The 13,128-nt window shown below is 63.3% G+C and overlaps 1 protein-coding gene across 1 annotated transcript in view; it reads left to right on the top strand.

The window, feature by feature from the left end:
- The window catches only part of ABLIM2 (actin binding LIM protein family, member 2), a 90,544-nt gene that overhangs the window by 50,200 nt on the left and 27,216 nt on the right, over positions 1-13,128 (top strand). The window contains exons 17-20 of the mRNA XM_014533444.1: positions 1-46; positions 427-480; positions 6,022-6,074; positions 6,729-6,870. The exon at positions 1-46 is cut by the window's left edge and continues 50 nt beyond it. Coding sequence (XP_014388930.1) covers positions 1-46; positions 427-480; positions 6,022-6,074; positions 6,729-6,870 — 295 coding nt within the window. The remainder of the gene's footprint in view (positions 47-426; positions 481-6,021; positions 6,075-6,728; positions 6,871-13,128) is intronic.

Here is a 13,128-nt window from a genome sequence, read left to right as displayed (position 1 = left end):
CCGCCCGCCACCTACCAGCAGGCTCCGCGCCACTTCCACGTCCCAGGTAGGCACCGCCGCGTCCCGTCTCGCCCAGCGGGTATGTGTGTGGGGGGTTCCTCTTGGTTCCCCCAGCCCCCCTAGCCCCCCCAGTCCTAAGATGCTTAAAAAATCAGCAAATGGGTTTGCACATCCCCCCACTTCCTGTCTCCAAAGGCCCACAAGCACCAGGGAGACACTGTGCCTCCGGGGCGCCCCTGCCCCTCCCCCCGGGGCTGGCACCGGGGCTGGCTGAGGCTTGGGCTGAGGCGGTGGGGCCTGGTGTCCGCCGAGGGCGGGTCCCGGATCTTTCTGGAGACCCCGGATCCGGGTGCCTGGGGAGCGCTGACCGGCCATCCGCTCGCTTGCTGACCTGCTCTCTCTCCTTTCTGTCTGTCTTCTTCCCAGACACTGGTGTCAAAGACAACATCTACAGGAAGCCCCCCATCTACAAGCAGCACGGTACCGTGCCCCTCGCTGTGCCCCCGCATGCCTGCCCCCTGCACGGAGCCCTCGCTCGGGTTGTGTTGATGCCTGATGCCCCCCTGCAGCGGCCCTGAGCCTGAATATTAAGTGCACATTCGCTCAGGCCCAGGGCAGGGCCTCCGCATGGAGCCCGAGGAAGGCGGGTCTGATCAGGGCACCCTGTGTGGCAGGAACCCGAGGCTGATGCTCACGGCCGGGCTGGGGGGCGTTGTGCCGGGCTGGGGGGCGTTGTGCCGAGAACTGGCTCTGGTGGCTGGAGTTTGCTGCTTGGAGAGAAGCAGCCAGGCTGACCGCAGTCGAGGGGGGAGGGACAGGTGTCTCGGGTCACAGCCTGAGCCAGCCCGTCTGCGGGAAACAGGACAAACCGAGTCGGTCGGTCATCCCCGCGTGGGAATGAGGCCCTGAGTGGTGGGAATCGCTGGCCAGAGGATGAACGCTGAGCCTCCAGCGAGAGACCGCTTGCATCAGCAGATCGGGGCTGAGATGCTGAGTGGAGAGAGAGTCTCGGGCCCCCAGCCTCCTCACGGGTGGCCACACAGGCCCGTTCCTCCTGAGCCTGCGGGGCAGGTGCACAGGGAGCGGTGGCCGAGCCATGGCGCAGGAGGCCGGAGGCCGGAGGCTCACGGTGTCCCCATCTGCACGAATTTCTGGGTGATTTGGGGCATCACCTCCGTGAGCCGGTTTCCTCATCTGCAAAATGGGACGGGCCCCTCCACCCTGCCCTCCACGGGCCGCCGGTGAGGACGCCGTGGGGTGTGGGTGTTACCACGTTGTTAGGAGACGGGCAGAGGAATCCCCACACCGGAGGGTCTTGCTCAGATGCAGCCGGAAAACAGCAGGTCCACACGGACCCCTGGCTGGGCGCTCCCGGGGGGATGGCTCACGTGTGCTTGTCGCTCGCTGGCAGGTCAGGGGCCGGGGCAGACTTGGGCGGCTTGCTGTCCTCGACGCAGACGCCCTGTGCTGGGGGGGTCTTGGCCTCTTCCCAAGACAGGAAGAGGAAGTGAAAAGCCTGGTTTCCAGGGCGACGGATGGCCTTTCCCACGGCCTCCCAGCCAGGGCGCTTAGAGCCCAGATCTTCCCGAGGGTCAGAGAGGGACGGGCTCCCGCGGGTACGAGCGGGGAAACTGAGGCCCAGCTGAAGGACACGCCGGCCTCCATCATGCCGCCCGAGGCCTCGTCCTGCACACAAGCGGGGTGCTCACCTGGCCCGTGTTAGCCGCAGAGGTGTCCTCCGCACAGTGTGGAGGGGAGAGGCAGCCGGTGAGGTCACGACGTGGCTGGGTGGCCTGTCGCCCAGCCAGAGACAGAGCTGCACCGGGGGTCAGCGGGTGCGGCCAGCAGGGATCCTCTGGGGTCACTGCTCACCCGGAAATAAATGCCTCTCCCCTCCAATGGCACGTGCACTCCCATTTGCCCGAACCCTGAGCTATGGCCGGATTCCTCGGCGCGTTCCAGATTGGGGCTTGCTGACGCCTTCGTGAACTAAATGGCGTACAGCGCCTCCTCGGACGTACTTGCTTCGGACTGGCCTCACCCGCGTGCCCGGCTGAGCCCGTGCCTGGCTGAGCCTGTGCCCGGCGGGGCGGTGGCACGCCATTGAGCGCTAACCCGTGGCAGGTGTTCGAATGTGACACGGCTTCCCCACCCCGTCGGCATGTGCCCTGTCAGAGGCGTGTGTGTGAGCATGCAAGCATGCGTGTGACACCATGCATGTGAGCATGTCACCCCTCCCCCCCAGTCTCAGCAAACGGACCAGCCAGCCGCCTCTGGGGGACGGAGGAGCGCGACTGGGGCTGGGGAAGCCCTCGAACTCCTGAAACAAACTGCGGTGACGACGCTGTGTGGCGGGCCTTTGAGTTCATCTCACATAATACACTAGGCGAGCTCCAGATTTAGGCTTTCTCATCGATGTCATTGTTTTTCAGCTCTCCAGTCCCAGCTCATGCCAAGCTTTTCTTAACTCAGCATCACCCTCTCCCAGCGCTCTGGCCTCCCTCCTCCAGCCAGCGGGCGGCCAGGCCCGTCGGGCGGGGGGGACGAAGGTGGGGACGAGAGGACCAGCCCTCACGAGGCTGCCACTGGACGTGTCAGGGCACGTGCACGCTTGACACGCAGCTCGTTTCCTCCTGACTCTGAGGTCAGGTGGTGGAGTGACCAGTCAGTGGCCAAGCTGAGGTCCACACCCAGTCTGCCTGCCCCCTGACCTCTGACCCCTGGCCCTCTAGGCCGCCTTTGACAGCATGGAGGCCCCGCAGTATTTTCTTGTAACTACAGCAGTTCCAACTCTACTTGGCTACGATTTAATGGCTTTTTTAAAGTAAAAGAATAAGAAAGAGAAGAAAGGAAGCAAAAAGAAATGACTGGGGCATTTTGAAAGGGGAGCCCCCCGCCCCTGTGCGGGCAGCAGCAGATCAGCAGCAGGGGCGGCCGTAGGACAGGCCGGGGGCGGCACAGTCAGGCCACCCAGCGGGGCGTACACGCCCAGAGCTCAGAGCTCGGGGGACATTCCTGATGTTTCCCCGAACTCCAATCCCTTGCAGGCACATTGTGGGACGGCCTCGATGCAGAACACAGCCCCGTCACCGGAGCCCACACCCCTCAGAGGCCCCTCCTCTGGACGGGGGTTCATGGCCACCTCCCTTGCTCTCCAGCCTCGAGGAGGTTTAAGTGAGGCTGCGCTGAATCTTAGCAGAGAGCAGGGCTTGGTGGTCCAGCCCCTCAGGGGCGTGAAGTGGGGCCCAGTGTTTAGATGGTTTAAAATGATTCAAGAGGTCCTGGCCAGTGTGGCTCAGTGGGTGGGGTATTGCCCATTGCACTGAAAGGTCACCTGGTTGATTCCCAGTCGGGGCACATGCCTGGGTTGCGGGCTTGATCCCTAGTAGTGGGTGCACAGGAGGCAGCCGATCGATGTTTCTCTCTCCCTTCCTCTCCCTCCTCTCTCTCTAAAATTGTAGGAGGTAGAAGGACGCCTCCCCGGTTTCCCAGGAGGTGGACATTGTCTCATCACCGCCAGCTGCCCAGTAACGGGGGGTGGGGATGGCCCTCCTGCCTCTCAGAGCCTCCCTCATACCAGACAGCAAAGAGGGCCCCACGTCATGGCTGTTTCTGTGGCCCCTGCTTTACAGCAGGAATGAGTCAGGTCTCGTGTGCCTCTAGGGCTCCTGGGCGGTGGGGTTGAGTCTCGTTGTGGTTTGGGGGTCCTCTTGGGATGGAAAAGGGGAAGGCAGGCTCCACATCCAGGAAGGAAGTTAGAAACCCCGCGGTCATGGGTTGCCGCCAACACAGGTTCCTGGGGACACCCAGGGGTCGTCAGCCTTTCACGCGGCAAATGCCTTCCAGGCTCCGAGGAGCCGCCAGATGCGGCAGGAAAGGCCTCACCCGGGGCCCTGTCCTCCAGGGCCGGTCCCCTCCTGACACTGAAACAGCAGCCGAAAATCCGCCCTAACGTCGGCCTCTTGACTATTCCCAGGTCTTCAGACCTGAACTCCCCCCAGGCCACAGCGTGCACGTTAGTGTCCTCACAGCTCAGAGGAGTGGGCGTCATCCGCCCACTTTACAGATCAGGAAACTGAGGCTCGGAGCTGTAGGGAGCAGCCGCAAACAGTGCCAAGCGCCGGGAGGTCCCGTGTCTCCCGCCCAGGCCCCCTTTCTCTGGGGCCTGGCGTGGGCCGTGCGGCTGGCAGACAGTCCCTGCGAAGGCTGTGGTTGGCCAGGAGCCGGCGTGTTGCAGAGGGAACGTGTAAATCTTGGCGAAGGCTCCTGCCAGACCGCAGGGCTGTCCGTGAACCCTGCGTCGGGAAGTCCGGCCCCAGCTGCCATCCTCGGCTGTGGGAAGTCCTCGGACCCAGGGTGGCCCGTGGCCCTGGCCTCAACTCCGGATTCCACATAGCAAAGGGCCTCGGGTTTTTTTGCGCTTGCAAATGGCCCCGCGTCGGCCGGTCCGTCGGGGCCTCTGCGGGCTGGACGGGGGCAGTGTCTCCGCCCTCAAATCGCCACTGGCCTAGTGGTCCTGCTGGCAGCCGCCAGGAGCCCCGCCGATGGATGGCAGACGCTCCAGATTCCCCTCCCCAGGGCGGTTGTCTGGGCAACAGGAGAGCCAGCATGGGCACGCGCCCCCTGGCCCTGCCCCCGCCTCCCCCATCACCCCGCTCCCTGCACAGGCTCCCCGTTAACCTGCCTCTGTGAGGGGGAGGCGGGCTTTGGATTTTCATGGTGGAATGCGTCTCTGGCTGAAGGAGAGGAGGCAGCGGGGGAGGGAGGACGCGTTGGCGAGGCCAGACGGGCCTCAGCTGTGGCCTTGTCTCTTCGAGGTCCTGGAGGCCAGTCCCCAGGCTCCCAGCTCTTGGGCCTGGTGTCAGCCTTGTCCTTGATGGTGCGCAGGGCAGGGCGCCCCAAAAGGCGACCAGGCCGGGGCCCTCCACAGGCGGCAGGCAAGGGCCCCCGCGCGTCCTTGCCACGGGGTCTCTGGCGGATGGGAGGCCCAGGGTCCTCCTTTCGTTGCTCCGTGTTTGGGGTCGGCATGTCAGTTCGGGCGCTCGGGGTGGGTCTGTATGGACTGAAGTGGGCGCTGCCTTCCCGGTCAGACTTGGTAGGAGGGCACGCCACCCAGCTGGGGGCACCCGCTCTGGGGCCGGGGAGGACACAGCCGTGACTCGGCTCCACACCACGTGGTCCCCCCTGGGTATACCTTCTACCTTGTCGTTGCCCTTCGCGAACTGTTTCCAGTGATTTGGGGGCGGCCAGCGGTGAGGGGGGGCGGTCAGAGGAAGGACCAGGAGTCAGGCCACCTGGGTTTTAAAGGGCAGCCTCTGCTACCCGCTGACCCACGACCTTGAGGAAGGCGGGACATCGCTCTGAGCCTCAGTCCTCCGGTCTGTGAAGTGGGTTGTGTGGTGACAGGCGGCGATGCCCGTGGGGCACCCGGCTGAGTGGGCACAGGGCGGGCTGGACGGCTGAGACCTCCTTAGTTTGAAGTTAAACCCCAGCGGGAGGAAGTGTGTTCTTCACAATGCCCCGTCGCTGCACCCCGCGGGCTCGGCTAGATTTTAATGAGGCGTCACTTCACCCACCTGCTCTGGGTGTTAAGGCCTGGGGTGCACGGGCACACGGCCGCCCAGCGCTCCTGCCCAGCCCCTCCAGCTCGCTGGCGCCTCCGCCCTCCAGAGGCGCCCACTGGGGCCTCGTCTTTATTTCCCATTTTAAAAAATACATCTTTACTGATTTCAGAGAGGAAGGGAGAGGGAGAGAGACAGAAACATCGACGATGAGAAAGAATCATTGACTGATGGCCTCCTGCACACCCCACACTGGGGATCGAGCATGTGAAAGCTTGTGGGGACACAGCCCTGGGCATGTGCCCTGACCGGGAATCGAACCCTGACCTCCTGGTTCATAGGTCGCTGCTCAACCCCTGAGCCACGCCAGCCGGGCATGATTATTTCCAATTTTTGAGCCTAACTGGGGCCTGGGAGCCAGAATAAAGGGCGTGTCCTGACGGACGGCTTTCCCTTCCAGCTTCGCGGCACCTGGCTGGGGAGGACGGGGGTTCCGACCAGGACGGCAGGAAGGTAATGCGGCGGCGGGTCCCAGCGGCTTGTGCAGAGCTCGGGCCTGTGGGTGCCTCCAGCTGCAGCCTCGGCTCCTCCCCTTCGATGCTCCTGAGGGGTCCCTCGCGCCCCTGAAACAGGCACCAAATCCCAGAGCCGGTGGGCTCCTCCCTGCAGCCTCCTCCGACCTACGGGCCGGCCTAGCCCCTCCCGGGTCCCATCCTGTGCCCAGGCGGCCTGCTTACGGCTCTGTGACTGGCCGGTGTCTGAAACGAGAGGAGAGTGAGCCGCAGGGCGCTCTCGGCACCGGAGAGGATTGTTCTAGAACGGGCGTGGCAGGCGTTTTCAGTAAGAGGCCAGAGGAGACACCTTGGGCTTGGGGGCCACGCCAGCCCGAGGCGATGCACAAGGAGGGGGGAGGGGGCAGGGGGAGGGCTGTGTCCCCACCGCTTTCATCGCCAGCGGCCTGCGGGCGGGGCGGGGCCTTCCTGCCCCGGAAGCTGCAGCCCCTTCTCGTCCTTCAGGAGGGAGGTGTGTGTGGAAAGGGCCCCAGGCCGGCTCCCCCGCGTGAAGCCACTTGGGCCCTGTACCTCCGTGGGCCTCAGTTTCCCCATCTGTGACGCGGGCGGTGCCATTGCAGATGACCTGGAGATCACGCGCCCTTGTGTTTCCCAGCAGAAGGGCAGCTGGCTGATTCTCCAGGGGGACGCGGACACGAGGACCAACTCGCCCGACCGAGACAGCCAGTCTCTGTCCCTCAGCAGCGGGGTCGACAGAGACCCTCTCCAGACGGGCCCGGGAGACGGCTTTTACTCACGTGAGTGGTTCTTCTGAGCGAGGCACCATCCTGTGGCCCGAAACACCTCGCGGCAGAGGGGCCCCCCGGCACCGCAGGCCGCTCCCCCAGGTCGAAGCCTTGCTCCTTAGAAAAGCGCAGGTGCAAACCCACAGGCCCTTTGTGCTTGCCCTTCCCTCGAAGCCGGAGCCGCAAGCGGGCGGAGAGCTGCACAGGGAAGGCCCCGGGCTCCAGGCTGGACGCGGGGCCGTTTCCCTCCGGAGCAGACTCGCACGGTCCAGGCAGCGGGGCCAGACTCGTAGTGGATGCGGCCTGTCCCAAACCCACGCTTGTCCTGAGCCAGGGACTGGGAGCCGGGGCTTGGGGTCCCCAGGGAGTGGGGGCGGCAAGGTGACGGCGCGAAGCCTGAGTAGGAGCCATCTGCAGATGCAGGACACTCCCGAGGGCCTCGCTCCCAGGGGCTGTGTGCCGTAAAGCCGGGCTCTCGGGGGACCCGGCATGGTCTCCGGGTCCCGGGGACGGATGTGGTTTCCTGGGGCCAGCTCGAGGCTTAGCGGGGAGCAGAGGCCGAGCAGGGACGGGTGTGGGCGCGAGAACATGGAGGAAAGATGCCGGCTTTGCCTGAGACAGTCCTGGGTTCAAGTCCCCACTCACCATGACCAGCCTCGTGGCATGGCATTTCGCCTGTCGCTGGGCGTCAGTCCCACTGTGTGCCTGGCTGGTGTTTGAGCCCTGAAGGAGGTGCTATGTGTGCACAGCCGGGCCCATAGTAGGTGCTCAGCAAACAGACCGTCTCATCCTCGCCCTCATCCTCATGCTGCAGAGTGATCCCGTGGGAGAGCGGGAGGAGCTTGGACATTATCGTTGTTAAAGAAAAACTCAAACGAAATAAGGGTCATTGCTTTGTGTGGATTTGTAAGCAGGAGTCTTAGCACCCCCACCTCCTGGGGTGCAGCCGGCGCACAGGGCTGATGTCACCACGGGCAGGTCACCCCCAAAATGTCCCCAGAGGGACTTGTCCTGGGAGGCGGCGTGCTTGTCCTGGAGCAGGACTGGAAGGGGTACGGCAGCTGCCCGTCCCCCCAGCAGGCAGGTCGCGGGGTACAGGGCTGGTCACAGGAGAGCCACGGGCAGACTCCCTCCCTGCTCCCGGCACCCAGGGCCGCAAGGGTGCAGGACTTGCACACGGGCCCTGGGCCGTCGGCGTAGACAGTGGGCCTTTCTGCTTCGAGCATTTTCCTGACAGTTGTGTCGGGAAGGTGGGGAGCCCCTGCCGCCCCCGCTCAGTGGCCCCATGGCAGCCCCTGCTCCGGGAGCAGCGTGGCACCAGCCCCGGGTCCAGAGCCCGCAGGAAACTGGGGGTGTGGGCGGTCTTCTCCGCTCCAGCCCTCCCCTGGCTGGGTGGTAGGGGCCCTCCTCTGCGAGGCTGCTGGCATGCCCACCCCCCACTCTCCTTGCGGGAGGCCAGCTGCTTCGCCAGCGGTTCCCTCTTATGCCTGTGGCTCGGGCTGGGGGGGAGGACACCGTCCTGTGTCACTGGGCCCTGTGGGTGGGCCTGCGCTGCTCAGGGTCCCACCGTCCTAACCTTCAGGTCCTTCCTCTCTTGTGAGGTTCCCACGTGCCCCCTGGTGGTCAGCGGAGGCTGCCGGGCCAGGGTGAACAGATTGAGGAGCCCAGATCCTGCCTGCGAGCAGGGAGGAGGAGGGGCGGGTCAGGGTGGCACGGGCTTGCTTCCCCGCCGCTGGCTCTGCTTCCCCATCTGTGCGTGCCACAGCGAGGGGCAGGGCTGTTCGCGGTGTCCCACAGGTGGTGGGCCCCGCGAGGCCCGAGGTTGTGCCAGCTGTTTCGAGTGGCCTGTCACACACCTGCAGGGCTTGTCTGTCCCCTCCGCCCCTTGCCGCCTTGTCACACCTGCACGTGCAGCCACAGGTGGGAATGCGGCCGCTTCCCATGCAGGTGCCCTGGCCCGCAGGAGCCGACTGCCTGTGCCGGAGCCAATGGCCCAAGTGGGGCGCTTCCTCCAGAGAATGCACGGTGTGTGAATGTATGTGTGTGAGTGTGTGCGAGTGTGTGTGAGTGTGTGTGTGTGTGAGTGTGTGCGAGTGTGTGTGTGTGTGAGTGTGCATAAGTGTGTGAGTGCGAGTGTGTGAGAGTGTGCATGAGTGTGTGAGTGTGAGTGTGTGTGTGTGAGTGTGTGAGTGTATGAGTGTGTGTGAGTGAGTGTGTGAGTGAGTCTGTGTGAGTGTGTGTGTGTATGTGTGTGTGTGTGAGTGTGTATGTGTGTGTGTGTGTGTGAGTGTGTGTGTGTGTGTGTGTGTGTGAGTGTGTGAGAGTGTGTATGTGTGTGTGTGTGTGAGTGTGTGTCCACCCCCCACGCTGATGCTCACTTATGGTGACAGTGACATGACTCTGTCGTCCGCTCGCCTCCGGCTAGCGCTCTGACGTCCTGTGCTCTGAGTGGAGGCCACGGTGCCAGCCTTTGCAGCTGTGACTTGACCTCTGTCCTGGTGACTCTGCCTCGCTTCCCGCGTGCAGGAAGGTAGCGACGAGGGCCTGGCTGCTGGCCGCCTCGACCAGGCGTGCCTTGCTCCCCGCCATCCTCTGGAGAAATGTGGGCAGATGGGCAGCACGCACAGAGGGGTCTCCACCGCTTCTGGGGTTCCTTTGAGCCCCCAAATGTGAGTTCATCGACACCAGTTCCACTGGCAAACCACTGTTACTAAGCAAAGCGTTTGCACAGAGCAGGGCACGCCCGCCTGCACCCCGGTCGCTTTCACCTGCAGCGCGTCCAAGGAGGGTAGGCCTGTGACATCCAACACAGTGGGCGCTCAATAAATGTTTGTTGAATTGAGATGCGTTACATTCAACGGGTATTTATTGAGCACCCACTCTGTGCCAGACGCTGTGCGGGGCGCCAAGGGGGAGACTGAGGAGACGAGAGCAGCCCCTGCCTGGAGAAGCGTGCAGGGAGCCCGGAGAGGCAGAGACGCTGGCAAGAGCAAGCACACGTGCATCCCGCCGCCGCCCGCCAGGGTCCTCCTTGGGCTCCTGGGGGCCGGTCACAACCTCATCCCACCTGTGACACCATCAACACATCTCACCTGGGATTGACTCATCATTCAGTCATCCATCCATCTGTCCACCAAACATTTATTGAGCACCTACTATGTGCTGGACCTGGTGCTAGGCAGCGCAGAGGTGGTGGTGTGCAGGGCCCGGTCCCCATTCCCCATCAGTGAGAAGCCCGTTGAGCAGCAGTGACAAACCAGAGTGACACCCCTCTCCTGAGCAGTGGGGCCTCCTCTGCACATTCATGATGGACAGCTGTGTGTTTGCCTTCTTGCCACACACACGCATGCTCGGACTGCGTGTCATAGGCTGTATTGATGAGCTGGGTGCTGCACGGGGAAGGGTGGCATTGATGTTTTGTTATAAGAAAAGGGTCTTGACACTTACAAGAGGAGACGCAGGGCCCTCAGAGGAACTGAGGTGATGGGCCCCCCTCTGGCCTGGACCCTGTGGGTGGGCCTGCGCTGCTCGGGGTCCCACCTTCCTAACCTTCAGGTCCTTCCTCTCTTTTGAGGTTCCCCCGTGCCCCTCTGGGTGGTCAGACTGGAGGCTGCTGGGCCAGGGTGGAAGGGATTGGGGAGCCCAGATAAGCAACATGGGCCCCTGGACGGTCTGGATGGCGGGACCACGTGTGAGCAGGGAGGAGGGTGGGGTGGGGGCAGGATGATGCGGGCGGAGGCACTTTTATGCAGAGGTCAGGAGCGAGCAAGGTGGGCTCTTTCTGCTGTGGCGCCTGCTAGGGGTGGACTGACGGGCCGGGAGCTCGGAGGAGGACTGGCCTGGAGACAGAGTCCCAGATGGGCCTGGGCTCATGGCAGGGGGTGGCCCGAGTCCCTGGACTTTCCCGCCATGTGCCTGATAAAACACGTTCCTGAGTTCACGTTACTTTCTCAACAGGGCCTGAGGCCCAGATGAGGTCCTTCTCCTGATTCAGCCCAGCTACTCCCTGGGCCCCTCCCTTCCCCATCTTGCTCCCAAGACCCCTCCCTTCCCCATCTTGCTCCCAAGACCCCTCCCTTCCCCATCTTGCTCCAAAGACCCCTCCCTTCCCCATCTCTGCGGAACCAGGACACTGGAGGAAGGAGAGAGGCGGCCAGGGCAAGGCACCAGGGATGGATAGCGCCATACAAGTGGAGTGGGCCCAGAAAGCTGGGAGGGGCAGCCAGCAGTGCTGTCAGCCTTCTTGCCATGCACACGCAGGGAGGGCAAGGCCTGGGGGAGCTGGAGGGCTTGGGTCCAGCAGCCCCAGTGTCCAGCAGGGGCCAGGAGGTTACCTGGTGCAGAGACTCCTGGAGAGAGACTTGGCCAGGTCTTTGTGCAAGGACTTGGCCTCCAGCTGGATGGACAGAGTACCCTCTGGCCCCTCCCTGTGTTTGGCCCCCAGGGTGGTGGGAGCCCCAGACGTCAGGAGAAGACCTTGGCCCAGGAAGAGCCACTACTGGCCCCTCACTGGGAGAGACACCGAAGCCCAGGTGCAAGAGTGCAGCACCCCAAGAGGCGCTGCCATTCATGGGGTTGGCTAGGGACCCTACTTTTAGCAAAAATCCCTGCACCCCACTGTGCCCAGCAGGCTTGCCCACCGGCCCAGGGGCTAGACAGTGTGTGGCCTCCGGTGCTGTGGGCAGGGGCACAAGCCCTAAGCAGGGACGAGTCCCTCGGGAGCTCATGGTAAGGAGCCAGTGTCTGGAGTCACCCCTCTCAGGGCCTCCTCTGTCCCACTCCAACGCTGCCATGGCGTCTTGGGGCACCCCCTCCCCACGGGAAGCCCTGCTCCCCCATCAGCTTCTGTGCCGCCCCACTTGCACGTAGCAGCTTCTCGGTGGGTGCTCGTCGGGCAGTGGGTGTCTGGGTCTCCCCTTCGTGGGACTCGGTGCTGCTCTGGGGCTGGGGGGAGGATGGGGGTGGCCTCAGCTAACACAAGGCAGCAGCAGTGTCCGCGAGATCACGTGAGGGTCGGCAGAATCCACTAGACCTGGGTGTCGGTCCAGTGGGGATTGAGCCCTAGCTTGTCGCTTGCTGTGTGACCTTGGACATGAGTGCAAACTTCTCTGCGTTTGAAGTCACCTCATCTGGAAAAGGGGGTGATCCCGTCCTCCCGGCAGGAAGCAGCTGGGCTCAGGGCTCCTGTGTGGGCACCCAGCGTCCTCGGTCCTGGGCCCTGTGGGACGTCATGGCAGCGTGGGGTCAAGACTACCAGCCTGGCCCCGGCGATCCCTCCGCGCCCCCTTGCTTGCTTCTGAAGCCCGAAGCTCAGACCCACCAAGGGGCCTCCTGTTCAAAGTCACTCGGGGCTAAAGGGGTTCAGGTCTCTCCTGCCTCAGATGGGGACATGGAGGCCCAGAGAGGAGACCCACGCCCGCACAGAGCCACACAGCTGCAGAGTTATGCACACATTCCTGAACGGAAAACCACTCACGGGCCTGTTGAAACTGACGAAGACCTGCCCGCGGAATGGCTTGCTGGCCAGCCATCCACCAGCACCCAGGTGAGGCCACTGCGATGGGTTCAGAGAGCAGCCTCGGGGGTGTGACAGTGGAGACCCCTCTCTCCTGGCTCTCCCCCACGAAGTGCAAAGGAAAAATCCAGAAACAATACAGCAGACGACCACAGAGCTCTGCAGGGGGACAGGAGAAGCGGACTGGCTCGGGGCCTTGCAAAAGGCAGGACTCCATGTGTCACGGCCCACGCGGGGGCATAAGGTGACCAGGTGGGTGTTTTCCTCCACCAGCCGCACTGCAGATATTGAGCCGGAGGCCCGTCGGCACCCCTCCGCCTGGAGAGCGGGCCCAGGGGAACACGCTCCATCCACAGCCGCTGTCTCCAACCCACCTCGGGGCACAGAGCATCCCAGGAGGTACAGCTCACTCCCACACCAGGTGGGCTCAGCAGACCAGGAGGGCATTGGACAAGCATTCTGAAGACTAAATTGTCACCAGAACCACAACCCATCATAAGCCAGGCCCTACTTAGTAAACCTAAACAGGGTGGCAGCCTGCTAACTAGGAGACTCAGCTAGAACCCAGCGTCTCCCAGATGTCCAGGAACAAGGGAGAATTAGTCTTCACACTGAGAACCATGAAGATAACTATTTGAATGAGAAAAGACAGCAGACGCAGCACCAGGAAAAATCAGATGTTAGGAGGTCCCTGACGGGGATCTCCAAGGCAACCATCACCACAATGCTTCAACAAACAATGACAAATACTTTTG

This window comes from Myotis brandtii, unplaced genomic scaffold (genome assembly GCF_000412655.1).
Source record: "Myotis brandtii unplaced genomic scaffold, ASM41265v1 scaffold986, whole genome shotgun sequence".
NCBI classification, from domain to species: domain Eukaryota; kingdom Metazoa; phylum Chordata; class Mammalia; order Chiroptera; family Vespertilionidae; genus Myotis; species Myotis brandtii.
This window is presented reverse-complemented; position numbering and strand designations above follow the sequence as displayed.